Source organism: Meleagris gallopavo, chromosome Z, assembly GCF_905368555.1.
Source record: "Meleagris gallopavo chromosome Z, MGAL_WU_HG_1.1, whole genome shotgun sequence".
Classification (NCBI taxonomy): domain Eukaryota; kingdom Metazoa; phylum Chordata; class Aves; order Galliformes; family Phasianidae; genus Meleagris; species Meleagris gallopavo.
Genome location: NC_139435.1, coordinates 52,949,076 through 52,974,967, shown reverse-complemented (window position 1 = coordinate 52,974,967; position 25,892 = coordinate 52,949,076). Strand labels below are relative to the sequence as shown.

At 41.5% G+C, this 25,892-nt stretch overlaps 1 protein-coding gene and 1 long non-coding RNA gene across 3 annotated transcripts in view; one reads left to right on the top strand and one right to left on the bottom strand.

Moving 5' to 3' along the window:
- Nucleotides 1–268: 268 nt before the first annotated feature.
- LOC146542285 (uncharacterized) lies at nt 269–4,950 on the bottom strand. Its single transcript, XR_014880563.1, has 2 exons — nt 4,419–4,950; nt 269–629 (listed from the first exon to the last, which is right to left on the bottom strand). It is a non-coding gene; the product is annotated as an uncharacterized LOC146542285 (long non-coding RNA).
- Nucleotides 4,951–5,011: 61 nt separating this feature from the next.
- RAD23B (RAD23 nucleotide excision repair protein B) overlaps nt 5,012–25,892 on the top strand; it is a 34,305-nt gene continuing 13,424 nt past the window's right edge. The window contains exons 1-5 of one of the 2 annotated variants that reach the window (XM_085213067.1): nt 5,012–5,284; nt 15,660–15,741; nt 19,233–19,312; nt 21,238–21,500; nt 24,839–24,894. In XM_085213067.1, the coding sequence (XP_085069193.1) occupies nt 5,219–5,284; nt 15,660–15,741; nt 19,233–19,312; nt 21,238–21,500; nt 24,839–24,894 (547 nt within the window). In that variant the 5' untranslated portion in view covers nt 5,012–5,218. Of the gene's footprint in view, nt 5,285–15,644; nt 15,742–19,232; nt 19,313–21,237; nt 21,501–24,838; nt 24,895–25,892 lie in introns of both variants that reach the window. The other variant, XM_085213066.1, reaches the window with a different exon arrangement.

Sequence of the window (25,892 nt, the reverse complement as noted above, 5' to 3'; positions counted from 1 at the left end):
AGTGTTTTGCAGGGCATGTGCAAAGCACAAAATATAGGCACAAATTGTACAGTGAGATTTGTGTGGGCTTCAGTTCAAGTCCAAGTAAGATTAAATCAATTTGGAGCAGGTGCAGAGAAGGTCAACTAAAATGATCAGAGGAATCTCACAAAATGAAAGCCATGTAGGTTGGAGTACAAGAATCCTGTATGAATCCTGAAAGGCTGTGCTGGCCCAAGAACAAAAAGGCTTAAACTGATCACAAATACATTCACACAGGAGACAAACATTTAGTTTCTGACCCAACATAACTTTATTGTATGTACAAAATAATGACAACAATGAAACCCAACCGATGAACCTAACACCAGAACACACCAGCTTACTTTATTTTCAGAGAGTATATCTGATCTCTGAGGAATGCTCTCTTGGCACTGTCTTCTTATACCCTCAATTGCTAAGCCTGAGCTAGAGCAGTTCCGTTGTATGACAGTGTTGCTGGGGTTCTTCAGTCACTGCCATTGGTTCCTCTGGTGATCTTCAATCTCCCTGGCATCAGCTGCAAGGGAAAGGCCATCACGGACATTTCTGGAGGGAGCAGGGATAACACAGATGCTGATAGACCAACTTGGGGTGATGCTGTCCTGTACCTGTAACACAAAAATGTGGAAGAACTTGTCAGGGTCATGATAATCAGTAGCTGCTTTGATCCTTACACAGACAAATTCAAGATCCTATGGTGTGTGTAGAAGGTGAATAGCCAGAGTAGCAGAACACTTGAAAGCCCTGAACCTCAAGAGTGACAGCTTTGGCTTTTTCAGTTAAGAAATAGCTGGGAAATGGCTCTTATGGGAGCCAACTTGGAAAGGAGCTCTAAAGGACTAGCAGGCCCTACAATCTTCTCTTCAACAAGAACAATTCACTTTCGAGAAAAAAAAAAAAAAAACATCATCAGGAGACTGGCACTACTAAACAGGGAACTCATAATATATTTGCTCCAACAGAAAAGCTTGAGCCATATGAGTCCATTTGCACCAGTGGGATGTTTCTGATGGTGCTGAGTGAGCTGACTGATGACACTGTGGTTCCTTTGGACCAGCAGTTTTTGCAAGGTATTCAGGTACCCTCTTGCTATTGATGGTAGTGTGGCCTCTTGCTAGGTGGCAGTGAGGCTGGACAGGTGGACATTCTCCTCTCCTGGTAATGGAGAGTCACTGAGGAGTGCCCACAGTGCCCACAGCCCTGGCTGGAAGCTGAGGGCCTTTCTAATGCCTCCTCAGTCTCTTCTTGCTCCATGGGGATGTGAACAGAGATGCAAGAGAGATGGCAAGGACCCACACAGCAGCTGAAGTGCTCTGATGGAGATCCTGCATTTGACAGAGAACATCTCCTGAAGCAGTTTACTTGGGGGACAGGAGTCCCTGAGCCTGCTGGGTAGGTAGCAGAGCTGCTGTCTTGATCCCATCCCATCAGCAGAAACACCCTCAAGCCATTCAGGAAGCAGGCCTCCTCCTCACTACACCACTCAAGAACAACGAGCTGCTGTATGTGCTGGCAGGGGCAAGTCCAGAAGCTGGCTCAGCACCTCCTCATCTGGGCCAAGGAAGTCCAACATGAACAAGATGCAGTTCTCCTCATCTGCTTCCAAAGGATCATGCACAAAGACCTGCCCCAGTTCCTGGCGCAGCCAGGGCAACCAGGGCTAGAATAGACCCGGGTGCTCCTGGAAGAGGTGTGGTGGCAAGTCATCCACAGCAGTGCTGTGTAGCAGCTCTGGAGTCTGTGTACAGAACCTTATAGCATGAGTTAGGGCAGTGGAAATTCTCCCTGCAGTCTCCGTGACAGCTGCTGTATGGACAGAGGTTCTGAGGCACAAAACAACATTCTCATAGCTATGGATGAACAAGGACAAGGAGATGGGTACAGGTTCTTGCCAGTGATGCCTTGTAGATGGGCAACACAATGACAGATGAAACTAGAGAGGTTCAGCACAGACAGAAAAGAAAAAATGAATGTGAGAATAAGCACTCTGGTAAGAGTCACAGACACTGTGGGATTTCTGTCCTTGGAGGTTTTCAAAACCTGGCTGGACAAACCTCTGCACACCAGGTCTGAATTCGTTTTTGACTCCACTCTGAGAAGAAATCTGGAGTAAAGACAACCTATATATCCCTGCAAACAGCAGTGACTCTATGATTTTGTAGTCCCTGTGACCTAGGAGTTAGCACTGTTTTACAAATGGCTAGAAATGTATAGAGCAGCTACACACAAAAGTGATTTCCTGATGAATCCAGAGGGCTCACATTCTCCATCTGTCAGGTTATGCATATACCAGGAAAGCAATGCTTTGCAGCAGTTATATTACTCCAAAGCAGATGGCCTGTTAAAGCTATGAATGCCGTAACAGAAGTCTAAAAAGCATGGGAATATTGTTCTCTTTTATCCTAATGCAAGTAGAAAAAGCAAAGTGTTGGAAACTCATGCTCAGAAGCAAGTAATGCATAAATCCATAGTCACATACATATAACAGGATCTATTTTGGGATCTACACCCATATACATCTAACAGGATCTACACCACCATTGAAAGAATTAATCTGTGTGTAAGGCAGTACATTTGAAATCAAACTTCTTTAAGTGAGTTTTAACTGTATTTTGATTAAATTAAAATACTTTTAGTTAACCACAGTGATGATTGTAATATGATTTATGACTCATACAAAAATACACTGTTTTAATTTATTCACAGTAGGCCCAGTTAGACCTGCAGGATTTGATCCACTATTTTCCAGATAAATATTATTCTTGACTCAATAATCCAGATTAACTGTTGCCAACTTCTGATGTAATTTCCCTAGGAGCTCTTTATATGGCAGAGAGCAATCCATCCAACAGCTCCTCAGTGCAGCCATGAAGTTAGGAAGACCCCTTAGTGTGACACTGTCCAACTGCAATAATAACAATGTGCTCGCTATGTTATTTGCCACTCTAATGTCATACACAATAATTAGTATTGCTTTGGAAATACTCAGATGTCTTGCCTTTCCACTGCAGCTCTGCTGAGCTACAGAAGACCAGCATGCAGCTTTCAGCTTCCATTTGCACTTGTTACTACAGCACAGATAGGACCAAAGACAGGAAAGAATCTCAAAATAAGTCTAAATATTAAAATAGCTTGCAACGAGACTGTACTCTGAAGTACTGTAAAATCCTCCTACTGTAAAAACAGCCCTTCTAGGTCCAGACATCAGCTAACCGTTCTCAGAGAAAAACACTGGTGCTTGTCATACCTAAGTCATTTTTATTTCCTTCTCTTCCAACTGTTTAGTGCTCCAAGGAAATCAATGATTAAGTAACAAAGTTATTCTTGGATGAAAAGCTTTATTTACTTCCACACAAAATGGAAAAAAAAAACCAACAAAACAAAAACCAAGCACTGACTCAACAAGTACCATGAAACTACATTCAGTATATTCTGGAAAAATATCACAGTTCTATAAATGATAGAAACCAGCCTGAAAAAGGAATTTCAGCCCTGCCACAACTCGTTTTATGGAGCTGAAGGTTTTGAGCTACAAAAAACATCAAGAACCTGTTCATTTGAAGTGGGCTTCATAAAGTGAGCTGTCCCTAAGTTTTTCCCCTAACATTCTCTTTTTTTTCTCCAAGCTCAAACAGTCACAAAAAAACATCATCCTTACCGGTTCACAGCTTCTGGAGCTGATTCCCAGTTATGTTAAGGCTTTTACAAGATTTCAGGGCAGAACCAAGCAACCACATGTAAATGAACCCTCACCCCAACACAAACTGGGCAGAGCTGTTTTGTACTACCACCAGCAACCACAAAAATGAGAGTATGAGTAGTTCCCTTTCAACGCAGTCTGAACAAAAAGGAGTAGTGAAACTAATACAATTGCTCAGCACAAAGTACTTTCATTTGCATTCATTCAGCAGAATGTATGTTGGATTGCTAAATGCTAAGTAGAAAAAAAAATGCTTTCTATCTGCAATGTACAGAACTTAATCTGGGATCGAGCCACAGTGAAAGTGAGCAAACAGTATATTTCAGGTTGTAAACAGTCATGCAAAAAATAGCAAGTGATATTTTATCTCAAGCCTCTAGTTCTGAATGGCTCTCTGCAACACAAGCAAGCTACTGTGTGCTGCCAAGAACGCCGGATTCCTCTCAGCAACACTCAGCAGTTTCCTTTCGGGTCCAGAGGCCCTGGGAGGCTCCGGCTGCCCAGCAGCTGTGCACCACGGCCTCGGGGGGTGAGGACAGAAGCAGCACACCTGTGTGTGCAGCTCACAGGCACCCATACCTCGCTGCAGGGAGGTGGCTGCCCCTTCCCCTTCGCCCTGTGATGCACCTCCACTGCCTGTAGGAAGTTATTATGAAACCAAACTCCTAATAATGAATTAAAATGTGACCTCCGTTACCAAAAATTATGGGAGTGGCCAAGCAGAACTTCTCAAGGCAAGATCTCAAGACATCCAGGGTCTATGCCCTGGATTCACCTAGTATTAGCATCCTCCTTTGCCTTGGGGACCGAGAAAACGCAGTGCAAGGTCCCACACCTACAGATGGAAGCGGCTATAAGGAACAAGGGCAGGTATTTCTCTTGTCAGAGTAGCTGGCTCAACAGTGGGTTGAATGCTATGCGCAGCAGGGATTGCTCTTCGCTGCCTGAAGAATACTGAGGGAAAAGGAGGTCAGCAGTTCTTCACAGGACAGCAGTAACTCCTGCAGCAGCACTTCCTGCAGCAGCTCCAGCAGGATCCAGTCACCACGCTGCCCGATTAATGTTGCTCGCAAGTAACTTGTTTCTTCAGTTGCTCTCGCGGCCCACCGCATCGCTGAGAACTCGATCCCACAGCCAGAGCAGTAGCCCCACCCGGCCACTGCACCACCCCACCACCACCATTGGCAGCCCCTCAGGCGCGAGACGCCGGCGGGAAGCCCTGAAGCGCATGCGCCACCCCCACGAGGCAGCGCGTGCGCACTCCGCCCGGCCCGCCCCTCCCCCCGCCCCACCCCCGCCCGGCCCGCAGCCGTTACACCTCGCACCCACCGCCTTCCGCTTGCTCAGCTCCGGGAGCTGTCGTGCTCGCACGGGGCCGCGAGACAACAGCGCGCCGCCGCTCCGTCTCCGCTCCTCCCGCTCTACTGTACTGTACTGTACTGTACCGTACCGTACCGTGCGACGACCCCGGGCGCCGGACGGCCCGCCGCCGCCGCCATGCAGATCACCCTGAAGACGCTGCAGCAGCAGACGTTCCGCATCGACATCGACCCCGAGGAGACGGTACGGGAGCGGGGGGAATGTGGACGCATCTGCTTTTCCCGAGCTGCGGGCCGCTCCCCGTTCCGGTGGGGCGAGCGCAGTGCCCGAACCGCGGCAGCGGGGGAGTGCGACGGGAGCAGGGTGGGCCGGGATTGCGGGGGAAGGGGTTGTGAGGTCCGCGGGGCTACCGGTGCGCGGAGGAGGGAAGGGAAATGTCTTCCTTTTGGCCCCGCAGGGGGGCAGGGAGGCCTGGGCCGGGAGGGTTGCTCCGCTCCGGGCAGCTCGTGCGCTCCGGCGCGGGGCAGGTGGGCTCCGTCGAGGAGCGTGGTGGGAACTCCGGCCCTCGCCCGTCGTGGGTGCACGGCGCCGGAGGGGGAGGGGGAAGCGGGGCGGCGGCACGCGGCTTCCCGCCGAAAAAACACAAGCAGTGCAAGCGGCGGGGCCGCCCCTGCTGCTCTACTGCAGTGGGGGTGCGGGTAGGTGATTGCTGGCACGCCGCAGGTTGCTGGGTGCCTTCGGGCAAGCACGGAGCTCCTTGAGGGAAGGGAGTCCCAGGGAAGGTACTTATGTACTTATGCGAGGGCTTTCCTTGGAGCAGAGCTGTGAGCTGGGCCTCTGGAGGTGTCTGCAGCAGCCTTATGTTTGTGCTGTGCCTGCTGCTGCCAGGCCTGTTGGCTTGCCCTCCTCCGTCTGTAAAAACAATCCAGGAGGACAGCCAAAATCTGGTTGAGCTCGTTTGGCCCAGTGGTGTGACAGGCAGATGGCGAATTGCTCGCTGAAGCATGTATTAGAAGCCACCAAGGATCTAAAACGTTGCTCTTTACTTACTGCTGGGAGAAACTGTCTTGTAATCTTATATGCTCTTCTCCATGTTGAGGAAAGTCCTGGAAGAAGGAGGGCAGTGGAAGGGCTGGGAGAATGTTGCCAGCCTGTGAGACAGCAAAATGCATCAGTAAGAAGTTGTGTGATGTGAAACTTGCTTGCACCGTCTGCATGCAGATGTGTTGCCACTGAGGTGCAGCAGATGACAGGAATGCTTCTCATGAGTGTGGTCTGTATGGCCTTCGCTAAGAACAGGTGCTCGGGCAGATATAATGTGATTAGGATTTGGGGAACATTCTCCATAAAGGTGTGAAGGGTTAGGCCTTGACTGTGTCAGTCCTCGAGGTGTCAAGGTGAAAATGTGTTTAAAGTTCCTAGGACAGTGTTTTAGAAAATTAAGGGCAGACTGACTGTAGAAAGTGCTGTGGATATTAGAAATTAATAAAGAGAATGGGGAAACTTTTAAAGCCAGAGTACTAACCACATGTCCGTGGGGTTTTCTCAGATTTTGAAGACTACTAATTTTAGTAGATGGTACTGAATCCTTAGGGGAATTTTCTGGCATCTTTGAACAAATGTATCTGCTCGGAGAGTTCAGGGAACATTGCTTTTAGTCTTTGAACTACACTCGCATGTTTTGCTGCTGGAGGTAGGCTTGTTTACTTGGAGCTGTGCCCTATGCTGTGACAAGGCCAAAAATGATCTAGTTGTGATAGGCCGGGGAAACTTGTTGCGCTAAAATTGGCTTCTGTTTCTAGCACTTTCTCCCTGCATTCTGAGTAAATATCAGTCTGAAGAGATTTGATGTTAGAATGCAAGATAGCATTCTAGCAAGAGTTTATGCTTGTAATGGAGAACTCTCATCAGTAGTAAGGAAAGCACTTAAATATACTTTCTGAGGAGAGTATGAAGAAATATGCTTCAAAATAACTGAGTTGGCTTCTTAAAGCTTTTACACAAGTGGTTGATTAATTTTCTGCTTCATCAGGCAGTTCAAAATGTGTTTTTAATACTCTGACTTTATTTTGTGCTGTTATGTTGTGAAGTGCTAGCCCAGTGAGCCGTTTTACTGATGAGAAATCAGACTGAGAGTATGAAGTACTCTTGCTTTTGGAAGCAGTAGATAAAGACTGTCAAGTATTTTAGCTGAATAAAAGTTGGAAAAAAAAAAAAAAGTTTAGCCTCAAGCCATGTTGTCTGAGAAGGGTTATTACCAAATGAAGAAATTTTTGCAAGCGTGGCTTTTTTGGGGGGGAAAGGGCGGGAGAGGAGACAAAGCCATAGGAGTACGTCAGAATCAATGCTGTACTCATCATGCTTTTTATAGAGGATGGATTTACTAGCTGTAGTCATTCTAGTTCTGCACAAAGCAGTTCAGTACCTGAGCATTCAGACTTAACCAGGTCAAATCAGAATGTGCATTTATGGACACAAGCTGATTATTGTGTTCATTGACTAACTGTGAAGAGAACACGTTAAGCTACATGTTAGAAGGGAATAATTAGTCTGAAACTAATGCAGACCTGTCTAGATAAATCTCAACTGAACTGATAGGATTGGCACTGCAAACTTCTGAGTTTTGTGCCAGTTATTGCTGTGTGAGTCTGAAATAAGCTTTTTTAAAAAAAATCAACAAATATTTTTAACTTCTGTTTTAAAGTGAAATATTAGTTTTAAGCAAGGCTGTCCTGATTCTTTATTAGTTTCCCTGTGCTATTAGCCATAACATCTTCACTGTCAGAAAGGGGAGAAGTGGAAGATCGATTTACCATGTGAAGAAAACTTTGCTAGTCTCATCCTTGTATGGTGGGCTTTTATATAGAGCCCACCTACAGCCTAAGCTGTATTGAATATTCCAAGAGTGTGCTCCAACAAAAATCAGCCTTGTCTGTGTGTACAGAGTGGGGGTTGAGGGAGGGTAAAAGCAGCCCCAGGGAAAGGGATCGGGGGTTCTGGCAAGCAGGACATGAGGCAGCAGCGTGCCCTGGAGCCCAAAAGGCCAACCATACCCTGGGGTGCAGCAGGCCTAGTGCTGCCACTGGGCGAGAGGAGGGGCTGCCCCCTCTGCTCTGTGCTGTGTGGCCTCACATCCAGCACTGCATGCATGTTGGCTGCCGCAGAGTTGGAAGGGCATCAAGGTATTATAGGTGTGCAGAGGGGCAGCGCTGGAGTCTGTTTTCTGGTGACTGTGACAGGGCCAGAGGGAATGGCATAGAGCTGTGTCTGGGGAGGGGCAGCTGGGGTATTAGGAAAAGGTCGCAGAAGGTATGAGTTTAGAGGGCTTGTATTTTTTGCTTGAGATTTGATAGATGACTCTGCAAAAAAACATTATTTTTGATGATAACTAGACTAAGTGTCAGGAAGCACATTCAGTTTTTTCATCATTTTAACACCTTGTATGTACTATAGCATTTTAAAGTTATGCTCTATCCTACTAGTTTTTTTTTTTGTTGTTTTATTAAGTATAAGCTACTTCTGCATTTGCTTTTCTTCTGTAGTTAGTCTCTTCTATTTTGTGCTGGAGTGTGACTTTTCAAGCAGGAAAGTTCTTCAGCCAAGAATTTAAAGATCTTCCAATGCTTGTGGGTTTATCAAGGAAGTGCTTGTAAGGTAACGCTATGGAAAAAGTGTCCCAAGCAATTGGGTATTGTCCTGAATAAATGGGTACTTAGCATGCTAGGGTGGCTCTAAGTTCCTATACACCAGCAAACGCTGTATGGGGAACAAGCAGGATGAGTTATGTGTGTGTACAGTTGCAGGGCTCTGATCTTACTAGAATGAAGGAGATGTAGTGGGATGGCTGACTGGAGAGATGAAGAGGGAGTATTTTGTTCTGTATTATTGGCTACCTGGAGTGTGTGGAGCTCTGCCTGGATACAGATGAGGAGCTGACCAGCAGTTTATGGATTAGGATTTAAGGGAGGATGGGGCTAGGTGACATTGTAATGAGGGTCTACTACAGGCCACCTTGTTGGGAAGAACGAAAGAGGGCAGATGAGTTACTTCGCAAAAGGATGGGAACATGTTCACATGCCCTCATGAGAGGCTTAAGACAGCCTGATATCTGTTGGAGGGGGAGCGCAGCATGGTATAACCAATCCAAGATATTGCTGCAATGTGTTGTCAATAACTTCCTTCTTCATGTGATAGAGGGAACCTCTGAGAGGAGGTGCTGTACTGGGCTTTATTCTTGCCAACAAGAGGGAGTTGTTGGGGAATGTGAAGGTTAAAGGCAGCCTTGGCTGCAGTAACTATGAAATGTTGGGTTTTCAAGGTGCGATAAAGCCCTGAAGGGAGGGGGATCACAGGAAATATGGCTGATATTCAAGGATCACCTCCTTCAAGCTCAAATGCAAAGCATCTGGGCAGCAGTTATCAAGTTAGGAAAGTATAAGCTCAGAGAAAAATAAAAATCTGGCCAAGGACAGTGAGGACAACAGGAAGAACTTCTACAAGTATGAAAGGAAAAAGTAGGCCCTGTTCTTAAGAAAACAGACCTGGTTACCTGGGATGATAAAAAGGCTGAGGTACTGAATGCCACTTTTGCATCAGTCCTTACCAGCAAGGTTGTGCTTCAGGTCCCAGAGACTGAGGGAAAGGCTGGAGTGAGAAAGATGTACCTTTGTTGGAAGAGAAATACTTGAGCGTTCCTAAGCCTATGACCCCTCTTGGGGTGCACTCACAAGTGCTGAGATTGCTGACAAGACTGATTGCAAAGACACTTACTACAGTTTTTGCTTGATCGTGGCAATGAGGAGAAATGTCTGATGACTAGAGTAAAGCAGATACCTTGACTTGTCTTCAAAAAAAGCAAGGAGGAGGACCTGGTCAGCCTCAGGTCAGTCTTTGGAGAGGTGAGGGAACAGTCTTTGGAGAGTTCTAGAAGCTGTTTCCGTCCACATGAAGGGGAGGAAAAATATCAGGAGCAGTAAGCATGTATTCACCAAGAGGCAGTCATGCCTGACTCTCATGCTGGGTTTTATTTTACTCGTAATCTCACACGGTGCTGTGTTTTGTTTTTTTGATGAAAACAGTGGTGATAACACACTTGCTGTTTTCAGTTGTTGTTAAGCAGTACTTGCAGAAAACTAGAGACTTTTCTGCCTCTCTTGCTGTCCTGCCAGCTAGGGGTACAGTGTTGTACTCAGCCATAAAGGCAGGGGAAAAGGAAGAAGAGGAGGTTATAGTAGTGCTGTTTGTCTTCCCAAGAAACTGTTAAGCTTGATAAGCCCTGCTTTCCAGGAAGCCTCTAACATTTGCCTGTTGATGGGAAAGCAGTGAATTAACTCCTTGTTTTGCTTTGGTTGCATGCACTGCTTTTGCTTTACAGTGGTAAACTGTCTTTATCTCTACACAGGAGCTCTTCCTCATTTTCTCCTCCATCCTGCTTGAGGAGCGTGAGCAAGAGGCTGTGTGGTACTTAGTGGCCTGCGGGATGTATAAGCTTCTATAATGAAATTACTGATATGGTGGATGGGGTGGGGCATTAGATACTGTCTGCTTGGACTTCCATAAGATCTAGATGCTATCCCATAAGATCCGCTTAGAGAAGCTGTTGAAGCATGGGCTGCTTGTGCAGACAATGTTTTACATGAAAAATGTCATGATTCTACAGATGTAGAAGTTTACTATGCATCTTAAAACCTATTTAGCAGCTCAATTTGCTGCTGCTGTTTCTTTCCAGAAAGTAATTTTTACTTAACTCTGCATTGATGATTATGTTAGAGTCTAGAAAATCTAGAGACTTGGAGATACAATGTGGTAGAGGCAAAGTTCAGGTTATTACTATTTTCAGTGTCTCATTGTGCCTTTGGTTGGAAGATACCGCTGCCCTTCTGAACAGTAGTGACAGGCTTCTCTTTTTTTGCTTGGAAAATGAGCATTTATATTTCAAGTCTAAACAAAGCTGGTTCAGACTACTGTGTCTGATGTAACTCAGGCGGTTTGGGAGTGCTTCTTTTCTACTGATGTTCTAGAAGCATGGGTATGATAGCCTCAGTGAGTGCCAAGACTTAAGTCACTCCAGCTAGAGCTACAAGAGGAAATTTTATCTTTCACTAGCATGTTACTGTTGAATTGGATGTATCAGTTATGTCCTTCTTTTTTTTTTAATTCTTTGAATTGGTATTTTGAATTCTTTGCAGGTACTTTGAGTTCTGTGCAGGTGAAGGGGATCAGTCCTCCAGGCTAAATAGTGGCTGAAACCAAAAGAACAGGCAATTTCTCTACAGAAAAATACACTTTAGTGTGAGTGTTTTGTGAACATCTATTTCTAACAATTGGATGCTGACATCTGCAGCTAACTGTATTTCTGTGCAGACTTACGTGCAGAAGAATGGCACAACAAGGAGTAGTTCAGGAGGCTTGAACTGCCTTGAGGAAAATATCTTGATCCAGGTGACAGTGCAGCCAAAGAAGTGGTGTTACTGGACCTTTTGCTTCCGACACGGATGACTTAAGTAGAGGGGTCAGGACTAGTAGCTGCCTGAGCCACTACTAGTGACTCAGTAGAATTCATGCCATAGTAGAATTCATGAACTTGAGGAGTATGCGTCAGATGAAGACTAAAGTTACAATCTTGAATTGTAGCAGATTTCCAGTTGTTTGAGGAATTATTAAATGAGACCTCCAGAGATAGCTCTTAAAGATTAAGGAGCAGAACATAGCTGTCAACTGTGTAAGGACATTGTTAGAGCATGAGAGCTCTCAATTCCCATGTGTAAGAAGTCATGCAAGGAAAACAGGAGACCAGCATGTCTGAATAAGGATATCCTGATAAAACTAACGTCTAAGAAGAAAATACATAGGCAGTGGAGCCAGAGACATATAGACTGGGAAGACTATGGAGACATTGCTCAGATTCGTAGGGGTAGGGTCAAGAAAGCTAAAGCACAGCTGGAACTGAATTTGCCAAGGAGTATGAAAAATACTAAGAAAGGCTTTTACAGGTACATTGGTCAGAAAACGAATATTAAAGAATATGTAATCCCCACCTTGATAAACAAGAGAGGAGGGCTGGCAGCATCTGACAGGGGAAATGGCTGATGTACTCAACAATTTTTTGCCTGTTTTCAGGAGTAATCCCATTGTTCAAGTCTTTGATCCTCAAGACACCGACTAGGGAAACTAAGTCCATCATATTGTAAAAGGTCATTTAGAAAAAGAAAAAACAACAATAAAACACCAGCTGTGAGAAGTAGGGTGTATAGGGAGTGTTTGGACTATGAAAAAGGGATTCCTCTGCTGGTCTCTTGTATGTGTGAACATTGTTCTGTGCTCTGAGCTGTGCTCAGGGTAGAAGTCTAGCAGGAAGTACTCCCGCTGGAGGCTGTGGGTTAACAGTTTCAATTGGGTAGAATGAGCTTGTGGGGAAGTCAGCACTGACTCCTACTCCATTGAAGCCAGCAGGAGCTGTATGTAATAGAAACTGAGTTTAGTGTTACTGAAGGAAACTGGAAACTGTAAAGGTACTTGCCCTCGCATCTTGAGCATTGACATTTTGGAGAAACAGGTGTTATAATGAAAACATTGAGCTTTGCACCCTTTGGGGCGATGGCCTGATCTCTCAGAAGGGATGTTGATAGTAGAACAGCAGACATCACTGTTGATCTTGCTGGCTGCTAGTCAGATGGAGCAGTGATAACAACATCAGAGACAATATATAAAAGAACTCAAGAGCCAAAAAGTGGTTGTCTAAACTCATTCATCCTTCAGCACCTTCATCCTGCTCTTGTGAACCCCAGTGGGTTTTTGAGATTAATAGTTGTGACTAAGGTTTGCTTACTGAATGTGATGTAAAACTACCCATGAGTGCAGCATTTCCAAATGTGCTAGTACTACACTATGAATGTGAAGCAAAGAGTACTGCTTATTATTTGGTCATCATCAGAGCTAACACATTTAACTTAATTTTATTGGCAGTGCTGTTTCTCTGTGTCTGGAGAGATGTGTTGTACACCTCCAGCCACATGCCAGAAGGAAGACAGCATAGCCCTGTCTTTTGAAATGGGCTTGCACAAAAACCTTGGAGTGAGGACAGTGCCCTAGGTCACTTGCAGTGTGTCACTGATATCGTTGCACGTGAGTTGGACAGCAAAAGCATCCTTGTAATTTTGCTGTTAATATTTTACGAAAGTAAGAACTCCTTTACATGAGAGTTCAGTTATTGTGTAGCAGTTAATGTGTGTGTTTTGTCTGTCTGAACCTAACTTATGTTTAGCTGCTAAGATGCTTCTATTTGAGAGAGCAGACTTTAGTTTTGCTCCTGTAGGGGGAAAAAAAAAGAAAGTAGTATTCTGGAATAGAGCTAAAACATGAGGAAAATAGAAGTCAGGAGACATCTGAAAACAATAGCGTGACTGAGTGCAGAGGGTGTGAAACGAGCCTTAAATTTCACTGTCAGAAAGGATCGCATTACATTATTTGTCTAATCTGTGGCAAACCCAGTGACTAAGTGGAAGGAGAATTTTTGGGTCTTTAGTAGAAGTTCACAAGTATGTGAAATAGGTAAGCAGTATGTTAAGATGTATGCTTCTAGAACATGGCCCTTTCAACGTGATTTGACAGTTTTCCCTGGTGGAGTACAGAACTTTAGTCAATGCTGTTACATAAAGTTAAATTCAGAAAAATTGCTTTGTTGCTTATCCATGGCCTAGGCAGACTGTTGTGTTGTGAGTGACTGTTAGCGTGAAGTAGGAATTCATAACTTCAGTTTTTACTTCTTGGGAGAAACAATACTAAGCCATTAAACAAGCATAAATCCAGGGGTAGAGTGGACCTTTGTCAACTAAATGCAAGAGAATGGTGATGCTATCAGTGAATCGGTAGTATTAAAGTAGCTAATGTTTTGGAGAAATACCTAGTTGTGAGCTGCTATTAGTTTTGGTGTGGAAAAGAAAGTGATTAGCTGGAGGTGGATCATAAAACTTTTGTCAGGTCCTGAAGTGACACGCACAGTAAGGGTACCAATAGTGTCTCTGTCCAACTGCTGAGGGGAAAAGAGAGTTGGCTTCTTATTTCAGCATTGTCCCACAGACAGCATCATATCTTGTCCTCTGTATCCTTGTATCGCTAGTGATGTGATCACCTATGCCAGGTGCAGGCTTAGATATTAGGTTTGATTCTGCAGGCCTGTTCTGTGAGGTAATAAAGCATGGTAAAACGAGCGCTTCTTTTTATATTACTGTTGAAAAGATGCAACTTCTCTGTCAGTATTCAAGTTTCGTCAGTCCCTGTTGGACAAGGATTAGTGTGATAAGGAGCCTCACAAAATCCAAGAGGAAGAGAGAGAAGAAAGGGGGCTGCTGGAAAGGAAAAGGAGAAAGATAACACAAAGGTCTAAGACATTTACAGAAGAAAGATGTGAAGTTAGGAAGTATGGCTGCGTGTTGAGTGGATGAGAGATCTTAATTTGGCTGAAAAGTTGCCCTTTTGAGTCTCAGTAAATTTAACATTGACATGTTAAAATGTTTTAGTGTATTTACTACTTAAGTAACCCTAGCAGTGAACTACTGCTTTAAAAATCAACAAAAATGATAGCTTTGCAAGTACCCATGGTACAAAAAAATGGTCAATCTAGTCCAGCTGGGAGATTAAATGCGTTTTCCCATGTGTAGCTGGTTAAATTGCTAGATAGAAACCTAATAACAGGATCAAGCTTTTAATTAAAAATAAAAAAAATAAATATTATGAATATACAGGAACATAGAAGGTGGGATTAGTTTGGATTAATCAGTTCATAATCAATTGGCTGTCTTTTGAATCTATATTGGGAGCATCTGCCAAGAAGCAGGAAAGAATGTTTTGATACAGGCACTAAAATATGATTGCAAATGTGATAGTAAAGACATTTCTACAGAACAACCTTTGTCTGTATTTTTATGTTTCTGAATGTTTATGTTTTATCTCCTCGGTAGATTGTAATGCGATCTTTCTGGAGAATATGATCACAAAATGAATTTTGTAGGCTTAAGTTTGTTATGCAATGCTGTTCATATTACCAGGGAGGAAAAAGAATTGGAAGCTACTTCTGTAAAATGAACAGCGAGAGAGTTTGCACAAATTGCTGCTTATCAGCGGTTCTGGTAATTCCAGTGAGTTAAATCAAATGTCATGGTGACCTTAACAAAAGTAAAGCAACTACAAATAAAAGAAGCCATCAAATGTTCCATGAAGAGTCATTATGATAAATGTTTCAGCTGCGCCCCCAGCATTCAACGAAAAGGAAATGGAAGTACATAGGAGTATTTTCTGTCCAAATTTCTCAACTTTTCATTGTATTGTAAGCTTGTACTTAATCTAATGCAGTTAAGATGAGAGAGGAGAATTTTTGTGGATAAATCAGTTATTTGTGGAAGGTACACTTTACACTGATAAAGTGTCTGTGCTTATGCCTTTGGAAGACTGCTGTACTTTATCAGTGAAGTACATAAGATTTAACTGGAAACTGCTTTTTAGTAATAAAGTTGTATGGAGCAAAGTACATGTATATATTGTATATATATATATTGTCATATACATACATGTATATATTGTAAACCTATGTTTTTTTTAAAACAAGACTTCTGTGCTTCAGGTGAAGGCACTGAAAGAGAAGATTGAATCAGAAAGGGGGAAAGATGCTTTTCCAGTTGCTGGTCAAAAACTAATTTATGCAGGTAATGAAGATTTTGAAAATGCTTTATCTGAATTTACCATATTATTTCTGTTATGCTTTGATTTGGATCTTAAGTCTTATAAAGATAAGTTCTGAAACATAAACTAAGTTTAAGCAAAAAAAAAATAAATCTCATTGCCAAAGAGAATTTCTAACTTTAAATAAAATTTTTTCAGGTTTTAATGTATATATGTGTTTCTGTTATCTCTCTTGTAACGTGATATGATAATGACTTCAGTTATGGATGGTGCAAACTAGGTGGAATTGAAATGGCTTTTGTTACAAGAAATTGGGATTTACAGTTAACTCTTACCTTTTGTTCAGCTTATATTGTGTCTACCGGAAGCATTTCTCCATTTATCTTAGGCAATGAAACAGTATTTTTCTTTGAGACTGACAAAAGAAAACCACCACCAAAACTTTTTTTTTTTTAGGTTCAAGTGTTCTTGTTTTTGTAATTTGTAGTACTTCCAGGCAGTCATTTGAAAGTGCGTGTTCTATGGTGGCAAAAAGCATGTGTCGAATTTGCGAAAAGCTAATGTCAGATAAAGATATGAAATTACTCCTTTTGCACTAACACAGTTCACAGGTTTATGGTAATATTTTCCTGTTGTTTTTCTCCCTCACTGATCATTAAATCACAGAGCCAGTTTTTGTTTTCACTTGAAGTCTGAATGCAAAACATTTCATCACAAAACTCGCAGTTCTGCTTTTTTCTCTTAGATTGTACCTGAATGAAATTTTGGTGTTTTGTTTTTTTTTTTTTTCCCATCTTACTACTTTGTAAGTTTTTCTGTGGTAATAAGCTGAATTGCTGAATCACAGAATCACCAAGATTGGAAAAGACCTTCAAGATCATCCAGTCCAACCATCCACCTATCACCAATAGTTCTCACTAAACCATGTCCCTCAACACAAAATCCAAACGTTCCTTGAACACCTCCAGGGTCAGTGACTCCACCACCTCCCTGGGCAGCCCATTCCAGTGCCTGACCACTCTTTCAGAGAAGTAGTATTTCCTAACGTCCAGCCTGAATCTTCCCTGGCATAGCTTGAAGCCATTCCTTCTATTTCTATTGCTACTTATGATAGAAAGGTGATAATCACAAGAGAAGTCAGAAATCTGTATTTGTTTGAAGGAACTTCTCACAACTCTTTCTTAGCAAAGTTCATCCCTGTCCTTAAATAAAAAAAAGCACATGAATGTGAAGGTGAGAGTCCCATATACAATTAAGGCATTTAACAGGCTTTGTACAATGCATATTATTGTATTAGTTTTTAATAATTTGACTTAAAAAAAAATAAATCGGATTGCATAACATCATAGAATATCATCTGCATATTTTCAAAAACGAGAATCTGTCTGCATGTGCTGTATCACAGAGTCACTGAATGGCCTGGGTTGAAGGGACCCAAGGATCATGAATCTCCAGCCCTCCTGCCACATACAGAGCCACCAACCTCCCCATTTAATACTAGACCAGGCTGCCCAGGACCCCATCCAGCCTGGCCTTGAACCCCTCCAGGGACGGGGCATCCACAACCTCTCTGGGCAGCCTGTTCCAGCACCTCACCACTCTGTAAAGAACTTCCCCCTGACATCTAACCTAAATCTTCCCTCCCTCAACTTAAAAACCATTTCCCCTTGTCCTGCTGTTATCTATCCTTTCAAAGAGTTGATTCCCCTCCTGTCTGTAGGCTCCCTTTAGGTACTGAAAGGCTGCAATGAGGTCACCCTGCAGCCTTCTTTTCTTTTCTCCAGGCTGAACAAGCCCAGCTCCCTCAGCTTGTCTTTGTAGGGGAGGTGATCCAGTCCTCTGATCATCTTAGTGGTCCTCCTCTGGACCCTCTCCAACAGCTCTCTGTCTTTCCTGTAATGGGGGCTCCAGACCTGGACACAGTACTCCAGATAGAGGGGGACAATCACTTCCCTGTCCCTGCTGGCCACCCCTTTTCCAATGGAGAAGTTGCTGTATGATACACAAGATTCTATATGATGCACAAGCATTAGAAGGTGTAGAAAATAACATAGAATGGAACTTTACTCTTTGTAATGATTCTCTCATATTTGCGTAACCATATCATGCTTGAGGGTGCTTCTCAAAGATTAATTTTTTTTTTCTTGGACAGAGATGCAAGGTTGTATTGATATTTTTACATTCAAATGAATTTAAGTCTTTCCATATTTTGGTGAAAGTGCAAGTGATAGCACATTGATATCCCACCTGAACCTGATGAAAAAAACACTCATTTGTAACTAAATCATTTTCTTATTAAAAAAAAAAAAAAGGCTAATTAGCAGTGAGATAGATCTTATGTTGTCATCTGTACTAGGATAGAATCTAAAAACCCTGAGAACAGCCTGTCCTGAGAAGCAAGCTCCTTCCCTAAAGTGCTGGAAGAGTGTAAATAAGCCTGTATAGGTTCTGAGTCAGATGCTGCACCATCTGCTATGTGCATTACCGTTACTGCTACTACCTTACACATAACATGTTCTTGGTCATTTGACCTGAAAGGCCATGCTGGAAACTGTGAGGAGTGGGACAGTTGCACCTAATTTATGTTTTAAGAGCTGTAATGTATTTGTATGTCTTAATTTCCTTGCAATCAGTGTAAGGATATGTCTTGCTAGATACAATTAAATGGTGTATTCTGCTACAGCTGTGAATGGTTATTTTATATATTTGTATTTTAATGCTGAAAGGGGAAGTGGCCATTGACATGTCTTCAAAAAATGAATCAATTAAAGCCATGAAATACATATTGAAAATTCTGTAGTAGAATAAGTACTATAAAACTCACTGTTGTATACTCATTCTGATTTTTAAGTTCTTGTAGAAGTGAGGTAAATAGCCACAGTACCATCTCTGCTTATGAAACATAGGAAGTGGTAGTATAACAAAAAAACATCTGTCAGGGTAGCAGATTTGCTGCAGTTCTAGAATTTTCTAATGCTTTAGCCTTCTATGAATAATTTTTTGAAGTTGTAAAGTCACGAATCTGTGTCATGCAGATAAACTGTGGCAGGCAACTGTAGGTAGTGTAATAAATTTGAAGGGCTAGCAGAAAAGAGCAGACAGGAGTTTTCTTGCTGTGTCTTGTGTATGTAAACAGATATAAGTTATTCTGTTTGGCTTGCTGCATGCTAATACCTTTTCTCTGCATTGATTGTATCTATGTTTACAGATATACTTATTCTACTGTTGACTTTACACTTCTGTTTTAAATGACTTAAAGCATATTCAAAACTCAGAGTGAGTGTCAGACTTTGTACCAATGCAGAGTTGCAGCTAATGATGGACATCATAGGAGGAAAAGCAGTTGGAAATGTACTGCCAAAGCTTAATGGCTAAAACACTTCAAAATTACTAAGTTCATAAGTATGAAAAAGACTTACTTTTATGTGGTTTTGGATCTGTTTTTATGTGGGGGAATACCAAATCTAATAACCCATTACATGACTCTTACAAATTTTCATGTTTTCTTTGCCAGGTAAAATTCTTAATGATGATACTGCTCTTAAAGAATACAAAATAGATGAGAAGAACTTTGTGGTGGTTATGGTGACAAAAGTGAGTAATCCTTATTTTTGAAAGGAAAATTCCTTTCACTTTTTTTTCATTGTTTTTACATACCATAAAAGCAATGGAAACTTGTTCTCTGAAAGTTTTATTCTACGTTAATGTAACTGTTTGAATAGACTTAATCCCTCCAGAGCTTTTCTTAAAAGGAAGAAAGGGAACTAGGAAAGTTTGTTACTCAATTATCTGTACAGAATTTATTCCAATCTTGCCATGTTGCTTTTCAGAACTCATGGCTGTTTCTTTTGTCAAGCACAGAAGCTTATATCTGGTGGCTTAACAGAAAAGTTCCATCAATAAATCTGAGTCTTGAAAGGCTGCACTGGCAAGTTAAAGGAAATGGCTGTGATGCGTGCTTGATGAGTCTCTGCTTTTGACCAGTTGTTAGATTGCTGTTGGGGAATCAAGCCACTGAGTATCTGCTTTGTCCAGGCACTTGGGGTTTGAATTAAACTGGCTTCATCTATGTCTTGAGATATGAGGGTAACTGTGGAATTAGATGTCCTCTTGAGGAAGAAAACCTACGTTCATTTGCACTTCACACATGTCCAGTATTAGTTCCTAGGATTCCTCATTTGAATGTAGCTGTTGCTGCACTTGTGAATAAAGAAATTTTCTAGTCTGTGGTATGCCATTTGTGGCATTTATCAGTAGAAGCAGATATGGATAGATTTTCAGAGTATGCTTTTCATTTTGTTTATAGTACAAGAGATAGAGAGCCAACAAAAATTGCTAAATGCGATACCCTCTTACGTCAACTTGTATTTCAGTGTTTGGCAGTTCTGAAACACAGAACTTTCTGTTCAAGTTCAGGTTTCCTACTTGTGAGTCTATTCGGGTAAGAGATGCCTGTTGCATAAGCACAACTACAAACTTTTTCCAATGATCAGAACTACTGACATTTTTTTTTTTTTTTCTGTGAATGCCTGTTAAACCCATCTTTACTGAACCTGCTGGAAGCTGTTCAATCCTGGACTTTCCTTTCAGACAAAGGGAGGAAATACATTTTCCCTAATTTAAAAACAAACAAACAAACCCTCCCCCCCCCACACACACATTGTCTAAAAGCAATTCACTTAGAGTAAGTAGTTGTGTTATGCTGTTTCTCGTGGTAAGGTGAGGATATGGCTAGACCATGAAGATGCATGTAGGTAAGGGACTATAGGGATACAGCTTTCAAAAATTCAATTCCAAAAGTGGTTTCTTTCTGATGGATTTAACACTATATCAGAAATTTATGTTTCCAATAGTGAGGCACAAAGATTAAAGCGCAGTTGTGTATCAGCAAACATGAATTTCTTACTGTTGGTCTGATAGTGCTTGGTTCTGCTGGACTCTAATACTTACTATCAAACTGAAGTGTTATTTGTGTGATGCTGTAAATCAGTCAACAGTGTGTAAGTTAAGCTTGTTACGGGTGAAGCTTATATTTATTACCCTTAATTTTTAGCATCTTGTTTTCCAAAAAACAAAATTCATAATGAAAAGAGATTTCTGCCTTTATCACTTCTTTGCAAGTATGAGTGGTGAAAAAACCTTATGCTTATTGTACTTGTCAGATGTCTTCTGACAATTGTTTCATCTAAAAAATGCACTTTTACAAGACACAAGATTGTTCTCACATTTAGAAATGCAGTTTGTAAATATTTGGACCTCACCTTTGCATTTCACTTCATATGTGAACAGTGTGAGTGCTGAAGTGTCCGAATAATTACTTGAGTGACACTACCAGTTGCCAGTTTAAGCACAATGAAATGTGTAGATTATCTTGGAAGATATTGATATTATGGTTGTGTTTGATGCTATTGCCTCAACAACAAATGGTTATAATAGAACTTAATCATTGTATTCACTATAGGAAGCATTAGGTTAATAGCTTTGTTGTGTCGTGTCTGAATTTTCTTGTCCTCCAATAGCCCAAAGCAGCAACTACAACAAGCCCAACTACAGCAACTCAGCAGACTAATTCCACTACTGGCATTAGTGTAACAACTGCAGCTCCCACACCAGTCTCTGCACCAACTCCTGCAGCTGCTCCTGTGCCAGTTCCGGTCCCTACCACTCCAGCACCAGCTGCAGTTGCTTGTGAATCTGCACCTGTGAGTACTCCTAAAGAAGAAAAGCCAGCAGAAAATCCACCAGAGGCACCAACTGCTGTCGGCCTGTCATCAAATGAAAGGTATGAATGGACCTCCAAAAATGGCTTCTCTTGTCCATTTCAGTTGCTTCTAGTTCTGGCTTTGAGTATTCCATTACAGTATTAGTCCAATCCTGTTTTCTGTTCTGTGTAACTTTTCTTCTTGTCTGTAACTTCAGTCTCTGACTCAGCTACAATATCACTTTGTACTTTTTCATGTGGGAATGTAGTCTTTTGACAAAACGTGTGGGATGGGGAATTTAATGTCATAGGAATAGTTGTTCTGCCTCCGGGTGATTCAGAATGACTGTGGCCCAAAATTTGTTATGGTGATATTCAGCTGTGTGGAGAACTGCTGTTACCAAAGCTTTTCAAAGAGGTGTGTCCTCTGTTGCTCATAGAACTCTGGTTATGTTTTGAATCGTTCATCATACAGGTTAGCTTTGAACCATGCTCTGTATTACCCTTAACTTTCGGACAGAGCTTTTTTTTTATTTTTTTCCAAAGCATGAATTAAAACATTGCTCTTAATCATGTAATAACTTAAATCCACTTTAGTCATTCTGACTAATACTTGGCCAATGTGCCAGGTATCTGTGGGAACTGGGATATCTTTTAACCTCAATTCTCAACATTCAGGAAAATCAAGTGCAAAGTTAGAGGTTACCTCCCTGTTCTATACTCTGGACTTCGCTCACCTGAATTTACATAAGTGTTGCATGGGATTAGAATCTTGTTAACTATAGTTTAATAGCCTTTGAGTGCTGCTTAGTGTCAAGTCTTTATTTTTCATACTGGTTTGCAATTATTTCTGTATTATTTATGTGAATTTCCAGTGCATAGGACATTAATTTTTGAAATGGTTGTACTTAAATGCCATCAAATATTGATTTGTTTTGTTGCTGAGGAAAGAAAACTTTTAATTGGCTAATGTCCTTAAAATCTCAGAACAGATTTCATGCACTAAATACCTTAATTGTTGATTTAATTTTGCAAAAAAATTACATCTGAGAAATTACATCTGTTTATGACAAGTTACAAATGAATCTTCACTTGTCAGTAGAATAACTTTAATTTTTTAATGAGTGCTTTTTTTGCTGCTCAGTTTGTACAGTGGGTTTGAAGATAAAAATTTTATCTTTAGTATTAAAACAACTTTACATATTTTTCATGTAGAGACTGCAGTGTTGTAAAATCTGCAGTAAGAGAGTCTCAGTGTAAATACAGAAGGAGGAAGCAAAAGAAGAGCCTGAGAAATACTATGTGTTATTACCTGCGTTGATTTTTTTTTTTTTTGCTGACTACTTCTTGGTTTTGATTTGCTTTAGAAGCTAAATTACTAAGGCCGATAAAGCATGTTTGGTTTTTGTTGTTTTTTTTTTTTTTTTTACCCTTGGCCTGGCAAACTATTTTTCTCTTTTGCCTTTAATCAATTGCAGTTGTAAATCTTACTAGTGATAGATAGTGAAATATATGTAGTTACCTGTCGTATTTCTAATGTCATCTTCTGAAAACTGATACAGTATTATGTATACAGTATTACACTTGCTGTTGTTAGGAGTTGCCAGTTATGTAGCCTGATAGATGTGAGGTAGCTGCAGCTTCATGTCCCCAGGTCTGTTAAGTACTGAGATGGAGCACATGGTCCCTGTACATAATTATATCTGTACCTATATGTATGGCTGGCTGCACAGATCAGCACAGACCAAAAAAAATAAAATAAAATAAAAATAATGTACTCAAGCAAACATACATCAGCAGCGGTCTTATGCCATTCATATCTGATTACTCAAAGGCAAGGCTTACTAGTGAATGCACACGTGCATACCCAGAAAATGAATCCATCCAGTAGCTGGCCTTAGTCTATTTCAGTAGCTGAATCCCAGATTTCCCAGTCTCTCCAGTCATTGGTGCTTGTACATACAGCCAAATTCCTGAGCCCAGCAAACCCATTCTAGCTATTCGTATTCAGACTCCCTCTGTACCCTACTCCTATGCGCAGACACACAGTGGATCTGTTGTGGCTATAGGCATGCGTTGTACCAGTACCTAGTCCCTAAATGTTCGGCTCTCTTGTGCATGGATACACAAACAAATGGGCCTCTCTGCTACCTGACTATGGCCAGTGCCCTTATCTGTAGCTGACGCTCAGATGCTACAGTCCTTCCAGCAGCTGACTCTGATTCCCGGCCATTCCATATCTGGCTCTCAAGCCTCTTATCCTACTCAACAGCTGGTCAGCCTTGACATTCACTGGTGAGTGCATGCCCACGTACGCATTCCCATGCAGTGTGCATGCACTCCAGTTTCTTCACTTTGACATGGGCCCATGTGGTCCATCCTTTCTTCAGTTGCTGGCATCTACACCTCCATACACTCTTGCATATTAAATAGATGCACTCTTGGTAATGGAAAAATTATTTAAGATTATGCCTAGGACAGCCTGGTGATCAGGTGCAGGGCATGATCAGTCAAGTGCTGTTTATGTCCTTTTGAGTTGTCTTTTCCCCCTCTTCTTCACGCCATACTTTTCATCTACAGAGTGCCTTAATATTTCTCTTTCCCTGCCTTTCATTCTTCCTCTAAATAGGCCATGATAAGGCTTTCACAACCTCCAAATGCTTTTTCTGGCCACACATGGTGAGTCCCATCACCCTGTAGGCAGTAGTGACCTTGGTGGTGACCTAGAGATCATCTCCTGTTGACCCAGAGGGTGTCACCCCCAGCTCATCAGTCTGATGAGCTTCAGCTTGCAGCCCTAGAAAGAGCTGAGATGGGCTCCTGTGGCTCTAAGTGGGCTATTGGGGTTCATCTGCCTGCTTTGTACCTCTGTGCTCCTTGGTGAGTCTTTTCTCCTGTAACATAATAATTTTGATACTTTGAGAGAGAATAATTGCAAACACCAGCAATCTGTTTTACTTGGAAAAGTAAGGTACTGATATTTTAAGAAGTGTTTCCCAATGACCTATTTGGGTCCTTGCTGAGGTCAAACCAAATTACACCAGTGAATAAGGGGAGGTAATTAAGGAGACTGTTGTCTGCTTTGAAAAACCTAGTTCCCCCACTCTTTAGAACATTCTAGCAAACAGATGGCTAATCCCTGAGCAGATGGGCAAGAGCAAAATACTGGGGGGTAGAGGGAGTGGTTGGTCTATCAGTGTTGAAAGTGGTAGCATTGTAAATTTATAAAATCTGGTCTCACTATAAATCCAAGTTAGAGTTCTTTGGAAAACCTTTTTATTCCTTTAAAAAAAAAAAAAAAAAAAGCAAAAGGGGCCACTTTAGAGTTACAGCTGCTGCTGCTTTTTGAAAAAAAAAAAATAAAATAGGAAGCTTTCCGAAGTTTTGTAATTACCATTGCACTTGTCTTCATCTTACAGTACAACAGGTGATACATCTCGATCAAATCTTTTTGAGGATGCTATAAGTGCACTTGGTAAGTGGAGTGTTTTTTTAATGTAGACATTATTTTGGTGCAGCAGAAACAAATGACGGATTAGCAGATGTTGATATTCTCTTCTATATCTGTCATTGGTAAAGTTATGATCAAAGTACACTTTACTGAGTTGAAGTTAATATCTTAGAACCAGCATCAAGAATTCTTTACTGAAGAATATTTCACTTCATATATTTTTATTGTGTAAAAGCAAGATCCTTATCATTCCTAGTTTTTTTTAATGCTTTCCTTAATTTCTCTTCTAACTGTTCAGTTTGAATTGGTGGGGAATAATACAGTAGATGGAAATATATATATGCTTTTCTTTTTGCCTTTGCTTCCTGGTGAGCAGGTCATACAAAATGGCTGCATTTATTATTCACCTGTTCTACTTTGACAGTGCCGTCAGAGAATCTACTTTGATTCTGTCAGAGTGGATGAATGCAGTGAATATGCTACTGTCTGTTGAGGAGTGAATGTCTCCAAACGCTAATGTTCAGTTTACTTTTCTTTGATGGTTTAAATGTCTTTGTTTCTCAGTGGAATGAACAGAATAAAAAGAATAGAAATTACTGTTCTTCTCTTGTGCTTATTCTCGTATTTAGGAAATTAATAGATAAACAGTATTCCTACGTACATTTTTGGAAGGAATTTTTTGAGTGTAGCAAGTTAGCACACAGAAATAAAGAGGGAAGTGGACTTTTATTATCTTTTTCAGTAAGCATTAACCTGTATCTTGGAACAAAATGTTAAACCAAAATATCTTTCACATATATTTTTGTATAACAGTGTTTGGATATGCATTGGAAGCAGGTGTTATGACTAAATGACCTTAGGTGTTCTAAAAGCAAGAAACATTTAACCTTTGTTAGTAACCACAAGGTATAGTCTGCTTAGGGTTTTGGATTATGATGTGCTGGTGTAGACTGAAGAACCGTATAAACTGAAATAGCTAACAGGGTACTCTAGGAAACAGTCTACTTCCGTTGTGTTTTTAA